Raw genomic sequence first — 8,560 nt, 5'->3', positions numbered from 1 at the left:
GAGTGCAGTGGCCGGATCTCAGCTCACTGCAAGCTCCGCCTCCCGGGTTCATGCCATTCTCCTGCCTCAGCCTCCCGAGTAGCTGGGATTACAGGCTTGAGCCACCGCGCCCGGCCGAGTTGTTTTGTTTTTAAAATGATATCCATGTCATTAAAACAAAAGGGATACTTGAATGTAAAAGGAGAATGTGGGATATAAAGTTTTTGGCTCATCAGTGGATTGGTTGGCGTGGGAGTAGAGTGCAGAGAAGTGAATTTCCATGGGAAAATAGAATAGGAGGAGAAAGTCAAAGAGAGAGATAGGAAAGTATTAAGAGGAATTAAGGAGGGAGGTTATGAGGACTTTTACAGCAACATGTGAAATAACTTTTAAAAATCTGGTAGAAAATGAAGGATACAAAATCCTATTCATAGTGTATAAAAACCAATAAAAAAAATCAGAGGAAAAATACAATAAAATAATAGTGTTTGGATTGAGTTCTTTTTTCGCTCTTCTCTAATTACCGTTTTCATTTTTATTTTAAAAATATACAATAAAATTGTAAAGAAAAGAAATACTAAAGGATCAGACAAAATTAGGAGAAGAGAGGCTTATGGAGGAGGAGGAAGAGAGTGGTTGAGTCTAACAAAGGCAACAAATGGATTAAAGTGAATAAGGATAGAAGAGAGAACGTTCAGTTTGGCTTGGAGGAGATCATTAATGGCTCAAGTGCTGTGAAGTGGACAAAAGCCAGTCTGTAGTGGGGTCAGATGAGAGAACCAGGGAAGAATAATTTTTTTAGCACCTAGGATCATAATAATTCACTTAGTGGTTCCCCCAGCCACTATTACTTTCGTTCTGGTTTAATCATGTTGAGATTTTTCCTGTATCAGGTTTTTTTTTTTTTTTCCCCCAGGTGTTGATAAATGAAAACCTTAAAAAAAGAAATCCTATGAGTAAGTTTCTTTACCCTTATTTTTGAACTGAAAAATAAAGAAATAATAAATTCTTTTTCTGAGCTGCTCTATGTGCTAGAAATGCTCCCATATAGAAATCTTAATATTACACTGTGCATGCCATTTAAAAACAGAAGAACTTGATCGCCCAAGGTCATTTCACATGCCTTTTTTCCTAAGTGATTTGTGTATATTTTATCCATAAAAGACAAATTATTATGAAAGGATGTGAAATACAGGTTTAAGAAACTCAAAGAACAAAGTGCATTCTTTGCTCTTTGAATTTCTTAAAATTAAGTTCTTAAGACTCCTGCTGCTTACCTTCAAACAAGCAACCTTGAAACTGCTCTATGAAACCCGGTTAAAGGACGAACCAAAGAGTTTCACTTATTAAAAAAAAAAAGGCACATGGGAGAGAGAACATTCAAGTCTTCCAGTATCCATACTTATTAACTCAATTGAATGCCTGCGGTGGGTCTCTTGGGAGCACACAGCAGCAACCTCTTTGTATTACAACTCAGCCAGAAGCATTTATTCCCTTGTAATTAAGACCAAGGGTGCAACCAGTGATGCGAAAGGAAGCAATTAGATGGATTATTCAGTTTCCTCAACATTTCTCAAGAGTTTGTGTGTTTGTGGTTTTATGTTTGCTTGAAGTCCCTGTATAGCTCCCTCGGTTCTCCTTGATACCGTAGGTCCAGCCTTAGACGATAACAGTAACTAATATTGAAATAGCATTTATATGCCAGGTGCTGTTTTAGGGGCTTTAGATGTATTCAAATGCATCATTTAAAAACTGTATGAGGGCTAAGTGTTAAGCCCTAGGATCCCAGGAGTAGACACTGAGAGGCTTAAATGCATGGGATGTATCCCTGAGGTGGTTCCAGGAGGGACCTGTAATAGATTGGGGAAGGTAAAACGGGAAGGTAAAACAGGGAAAGGAGGCTGCCAAGCAAGGCTCTATCTCAGATCAGAGTCCCTTAGAGGGTAGCTTCAGCCTGGTCCCATAGCATGACTGGGGTGCAGGCTAGGAAAGGGAGCCTGGCACCCATCCTGCTGCACAGTCATTGGTTGGCAACCTCCAAGTATGGCACAAAAGGTGTATCTGTGTGATCTGTGAAGGAAGGTGTCAGCTGCACACCGAGAGGAGTGCAACAGAAATGCCGACTTTATCTGCTACAGGTAGATACTATCGCTCCCCCACCATGTGACAGCCAGGCCACTGAGTCTTGCCCAAGATCTCAAAGCTTGCAAGTGGAAGAACTGGTATTTGAAAAGCTGCCGCTTGGTTCCAAAAGCCATGTGCTTAACCACTATGATATTTTGGATAAGATCTGATCTTTACCATTTGCTATGGTATTATCAATAAATTTCTACAATTTTCACAATGGACTATGTAGCATGTAACTATTTTGATTTTATTGGATTTCTAAAAATGCTGAAAGTATGTTTGAGATGAAATCCATTAATACTTTGTTGAACTAAGCTTCAGATACCCAAGCCCCCAAGCCTAAGGTTAAGTTCAGAGAACAGACGAAATATTAGACAATTGGTATACTTTGAAAAATGTAGTGCTCCCAACCCACTCTGACAGAATGTGCCCAGTTCTTATAGAATTATGTAAAAAGTGATTCTATAAGTCTTTTTAAACAAGACATATTTATACAGAGCCTATTTTTACATTAAGATGGCAGTTTAGAATGCTGTGCTGATTCTCTACATGCGCATCATCCTCTTAAACCTCACCCCCACCTTTTTTTTAGTTTTGTTGTAATGCGATATCTGATTTCTGAAAGTTTTTAAAATTTATTTAACTTTAGAACAATTTGCTCCATTTTTACTAAAAGAATTCTCTTTATTTTTCTGTTCTAAAAACAGGAGTATATGTAATACTTGTCTATCACTTTTGCTAGATAAAAAGAGGGAAGGGTTGTGCATAGCAGTGGGTGACCAATTTCATAACCTCTTCCAGATTCTTAGATTGGTGGTGCTGGGCCGGGCGTGGTGGCTCAAGCCTGTAATCCCAGCACTTTGGGAGGCCGAGACGGGCGGATCACGAGGTCAGCAGATCGAGACCATCCTGGCTAACACGGTGAAACCCCGTCTCTACTAAAAATACAAAAAACTAGCCGGGCAAGGTGGTGGGCGTCTGTAGTCCCAGCTACTCGGGAGGCTGAGGCAGGAGAATGGCGTGAACCCGGGAGGCGGAGCTTGCAGTGAGCTGAGATCTGGCCACTGCACTCCAGCCTGGGCGACAGAGCTAGACTCCGTCTCAAAAAAAAAAAAAAAAGATTGGTGGTGCTGGAAAGCAAGTGACCTGAAGAGAAACAAGTGGTAACCCAACCTGCATGAAGAGAATTCAGTAGAACCTTGCTGGTATAGAGAAGATGGCACCAAGAAGAGTGAGAACACTTTTAGGAAAGGCTTAGGAAATGTGGAAGTTTTCCAGTTTTCTTCCTATGTGTTTTGGGTGAAGGGGGAAAGGCCCCCTTTTTGCACATACCTGTGGAGGGTAACGCTGTGTGGGTGCATTTAGCCCTAATCTCTGCCGTGGATCAGGATTGTTTGTTGTGGAGGAGGGAAGAAGAGAGGGAAAGGCTTGAATGCTTCTGAAAGATTTCAAGAGCCTAAATAATGAAAGCTAACAGTGTTACAGTGCTTACTAAGTGCAAGAAACTGTTGTAAGAGTTTATTATTAACTCCTTTGATTCAATTCTAATGACCCTATGAGGTAGGTGCTATTATTATTATCTTCATTTTACAGAAAACGAAATTGAGACACAGAGAGATTAAATAACTTGACCAACATCACACAGCTATAAAAGTCAGTTATGGAGCTGGGATTCAAGCTTTGGTGTCTGCTTTCAGATTCATACCCTTACCCATTACCCTGTACTATCCATATGCAATGTGGAGAATGTGCTGATAACATTGGTAATAATCATTTGTCGTTTCTTTCTGACTGCTCTCCAATTTTTTTAAGACAGCTGTATCTAACCCTTGGTAATAACTAAACTATGGGAGAAAACTTGAGTTCTGATAGTAAGAAACATTTACAAAATGGTATGAAAGTTGATATGAAGTCTAAAACCCTTATATGTGTTTGGAAATTCTAGAGAAGAGGTGGCAGCCAGGCAGACGAGCTCTCTGTTCTGTGCAGAGCTGATGGTACTCCCTGCCCTGGGGAGCTGGCACTGGCAGCGATTACATCACTAAGTCACCCTCCATACTCAGCTGCTTGCTAAGAATTAAATTGCTGGAACCAGATCATGTTACCATGGCTTGTTTGTGGAGAGCACATTAGTGTGATACATTGAGTCTTCAGAAAGTTAAATTTAAGATCAGCTTTATTACCAAAAATATAGTGTACGCTGGTATTACTCCTGGTTATTTGGTTCAGCTCCTCAGGTGAACAGTCTCACCCCTATTTAGTCCATTGAGTCAAGCTGACCTCCTTTCCCGGTTACGGGTTTGTGCACAGGAGTGACTCAGGCGGCTTCGCTTGCAAGGGAGCCAGAGAGCCGCTCGTGCCTCTGCTGCCCTCTAGAGGCGTGTCAGGCCAAGGCTGCTCATCTCTGAGCCTTGCCGGCAGACTGCACCACCAGTCCACCCTTTGTCTCCCTTTTGAATCTCCACTAAATACCATTTGTCAAAAGGGTTGAGGCGAAACCACTCTGAGCTTCCAAAACAATAATAAGACTTAATTAGAATTCCAAGCTAAGCCATTGAGAGTTGCTGTTTATATTGGGGAAGATGCAACACTTCAGTCCTGTGTTTTTCAACCCCTACCTCTCAACCATCAAAGAGAAATGAGTCAAGGTTGTTTTAAAACTATAAATAGAGCTAACACTTACAAAGCATTTGCCACATGCCAGGTACTATTCTAAGCACCTCGCATATGATGACCTATTTAATGAGGTGGGTGGTATGTGCATCTCCATCTTATAAACAGGGGAACTGAGGCAAGGGACTGCTAACTGTTTCTCACAGTTCGTGGGTGGTAGAACTGGCTTTGAACCCAGGTAGTTCTGGCTTCATGGACTTGGCTTATAATCAAGGCATGCATTGCAAGTCCAATTTTTAGTTAGAGGTTTTGTTAAAAATCTTTAACCTTAAACTGGTAATGAGGAAACAATTGGCCTGGACCCTTTAAAAATGTCAATGATGTAATAAATAAAGAAGGAGAAGGAGGAGGAGGAAGGGGGGAACTATTTTAGAGATATGACAGCACAATATAATTCATCATCCATGGTTAGACCCTGGATATAAAGAGACAAAACTATAAACAATATTACTGGGAAATTAGGAAAATATGAATATGGGCTATATTTTGGATAATCATATTAATGTTACCAATTCTTGAGTATGATCTTTTTATTGTTATATAGCAGCATGTCCTTGTTCTTAAGTGATACTTGGACTATTTAGGGGTAAAATATCATGATATCAGCAAATTACTATCAAACAGTTCAGGGAAAAAATATACCTGAAAAAGAAAGAGAAAGCAAATGTGGCAAAACGTCAAAAATTAGGAAACTAGGTAAAGGGTATATGATGTTCATTATACTATTTTTAAAATTTTTTTCTAGGTTTGGCATTTTTATCATAAAAAGTAGAGGCAAAATAATTACTTATTTCAAAATAAGAGGTAGCCATGGCTACACCCAAGGTATCTGCCTGGACACCCCAAGTGGTACAAATAAGCAAAGTGTGTTAGAGTTGGGAATCCACAGGCAAGCTTTGAAATCTGTAGACATATGTTATATGAAAGTGTATGAGATATTACATCTTATTTATTCATGTTTTTCCATTAGTACTAGGTATTACATGCACCTTTATGTATTTTCAAAAAAAGATCAAGTTTCCATCCAATAGAAAATAAATAGTGCAAATTATAAAGCCTGTATGAAACTAAATAAGGTCTAATTGTAGTCTTGGGATTGTTCTGTTTTTATCATCAACAAATAAGGCATTTGTAGGAGACTGCCTGCCTTATTTATTCAGCACTGTGTTCCAGGTACTGATTTAGTGCTGGGGATATGGGATACACCAGTGAGCAAACCAAGATCTCTGAACTCATGGTGCTCACCTTCTGATGGGACAGAGAGACAAACATTATAGCTCAGTAAACTGCAGAGAATGTTAGAAAGTGATTATTGCCAAAGAAAAGTAGAAAAATAGAGTGGCATAGTGGGAAATTGGGACAGGCAGTTGCAGAGAAGAGGGTTTCGGTTTTAAAGAGGATCCCCAGGGTAGGTTTCATCAAATATGACCTCATGGCACCTGGAAGGAAAGTAGAAGAGAACAGAGAAGAACAGCCCTAAGGTGACAGCATGCCCAGAGTATGGCTGGAGCTGAGTGAGCAAGGGGGAAAGAGGAGAAGGATATGAAGTCAGAGAGGAAATAGAGGATGAGTTCACAGAGGTCACCATGAAGGCTTTGGTTTTCATGCTGAGTAAAATAGGAAGCCACTGGATGATTTTGAGCAGAGGAGTGAGGTGATCTGACTTAACACTTAAAAGGATCAATCTCGTAGGGGGACAAAGGTGGAAGCAGCATCTCCCTTTAGGAGCCTATTGCAACAATCCAAGCAAGAGAGGAGAGTGACTCAGCACAGGCTGGAAGAATTAGTGGTGGAGAGATGTGATCAGATTCTGGACATTTTGTTGGTAGAGCCAACAGGAAGGATTTGCTGATAAATTAGATGTGATGTTTGAGAGAAAAAGACAAGGGTGACTCGATATTTTTGTCTGGAGCAACTGGAAAAATGAAGCTGTCATTCCCACGGATAGGGAAGACTAGGTAGAGCAGATTTTGAGGGAGAAAATCAAGAAAATTAAGAGTTCATGCTGAGTTAGATCTGTCTATCAGACATCCAGATGGAGATGCCATAAAGGTAGTTGGATATAGAAGCTTTGAGATTGCAGAGAGGTCGGGGCTAGAGATTTAAAACTGGTCACAATTGGTGTACTGATGATATTCATAACCATAAGCCTGGATAGGATGACCAAGACAGTGAGCGTGGATAGAGAGGAGAAGAGTATTAAGGAGTGTGCCCTTGAATTATTCTGTTTTATTGTTTATTTATACTTGTTATGTTTCTCATTTTGTTTAGAAAATTATTACGCTGTGTAAAATAAAAAGGAGAGTTGACAATTATTTAAATTACTGAAGATAAGTCAATCAAATAATTAAATTTGCAAAGTATATTAATCTTCCTTAATTATCTGGTTTGGTTTTCTACAAATGTCTGCATTATTCAGATACTGTGACATCTACATTTTGAGCTGCTAGTGTTATTTAATCAGTAACATACTCATCTTTAGGACCGTAAAGTTCAAAAATGCTTTCAAGCAATTCTCTGGGTGGAGGAATAGTCTGCATATGTGTTTATTTCCTTAAATTAAGTGTGCTTTGTTGGAATATGAGAATTCTTTCCTCTTTTTCTGATGCTTATGACTTGACAGTCCTCATTTTGGTGATATAGTAAATGGCTTTTAAAGGTTATGCCCAAGCATATCTACTATTAGCAAGGACTGAGAGGAAAGGAAATGCTGTCTCTCGGGCGGGGCGGGGGCACACATATTTGTTATTTTTATAAAATAAAAATAACTGGTGAAAATGAGGAATCTACTCAACTGCAAATTACTCCCTGTGGTGAATGTATTAGTAAGTTTTGAATTTTAGTGTCAGACCTATTTTAACACTCTTATAACTGGGTAACTGTTATAACTGGTTAACTGAATAACTGGTTAACTGGGTAAATGTAAGGAAGCTCCAGAACATATTTTTCCACCGCAATAAACTGTATAATGGTAGTAGACAAACTAGATAATACAGACATGTGATGAGGTTTATCAGTAGAGGAAAAACCCAATTTAATCTAACTTTAGAAACACAGAAGCTTATAGATTCATATGTTGAAAAATACAGAGGCAGACCAGGCTTCTGTGTTTTTGATCAAGAATCTAGTTGTTTTGTTTATTTCTTTGTTTTTTTGTTGCTTCTCTGCTCTGCCATCCAAATTGTTGTCTTCCACCCAAAGCTAGCTTTCTTCACAGGTCTAGAGAAGCTGCCAAAAGTGAGCTGGGCTATTTGCTTTCTTGAAAATGCCCAAGGAGAAGAAATCCCTTTCTTCAATTTATCAGGCAAGTGATCTGAGTTTAGTGCCAATTCTTGTGGCCAGGAGAATGCCATGTGTTAGCAGTCTTATGGCCTCAGTCACCTGAGCCCTGTGACAAACTCAAAGGGATTCCCTTGACTTGCATTTTTGGAGATGTCAGTGGGGCCAATGCCCTTTGAAGCACTGGCTGCTGTGCAGCAAGGGTCGGGGGGCATGGCTGTTGGGGAGATGAGCATCATGGTGCTCCATGTGGCCTGAATCACCCACATAATCCAAACTCAATTAATATTACGCTTGGATTTATTGTGGAGACTCAGGTTCCTAACTTTGGTTGATATTTCTCTCTCTCAGGGGCTTTCTCCATTTGGTAGTGATAGAAAATCAACTATATCTAGTTATGAAAAATTCTGAGCTAAAACTCAGACATGGACAAGAGGAAGATCCTTCACTTTTTCCTTAGCTACTAGTCAATATAAACAAATGCCTTTTTAGGCACTATAGA

The 8,560-nt window shown here is 39.6% G+C and overlaps 1 protein-coding gene across 1 annotated transcript in view; it reads right to left on the bottom strand.

The window, feature by feature from the left end:
• Positions 1–8,297, bottom strand: part of SMYD2 (SET and MYND domain containing 2) — an 81,371-nt gene extending 73,074 nt beyond the window's left edge. The window contains exons 1-2 of the mRNA XM_011929508.1: positions 8,161–8,297; positions 3,439–3,544 (exon numbers count right to left, since the gene is read on the bottom strand). Coding sequence (XP_011784898.1) covers positions 3,439–3,544; positions 8,161–8,297 — 243 coding nt within the window. The remainder of the gene's footprint in view (positions 1–3,438; positions 3,545–8,160) is intronic.
• Positions 8,298–8,560: the final 263 nt, after the last annotated feature.

Source organism: Colobus angolensis, unplaced genomic scaffold, assembly GCF_000951035.1.
Source record: "Colobus angolensis palliatus isolate OR3802 unplaced genomic scaffold, Cang.pa_1.0 Scaffold81, whole genome shotgun sequence".
Classification (NCBI taxonomy): domain Eukaryota; kingdom Metazoa; phylum Chordata; class Mammalia; order Primates; family Cercopithecidae; genus Colobus; species Colobus angolensis.
The sequence above is the reverse complement of the archived record's forward strand: the minus strand, read 5'-3'. Positions and strand labels throughout refer to the sequence as shown.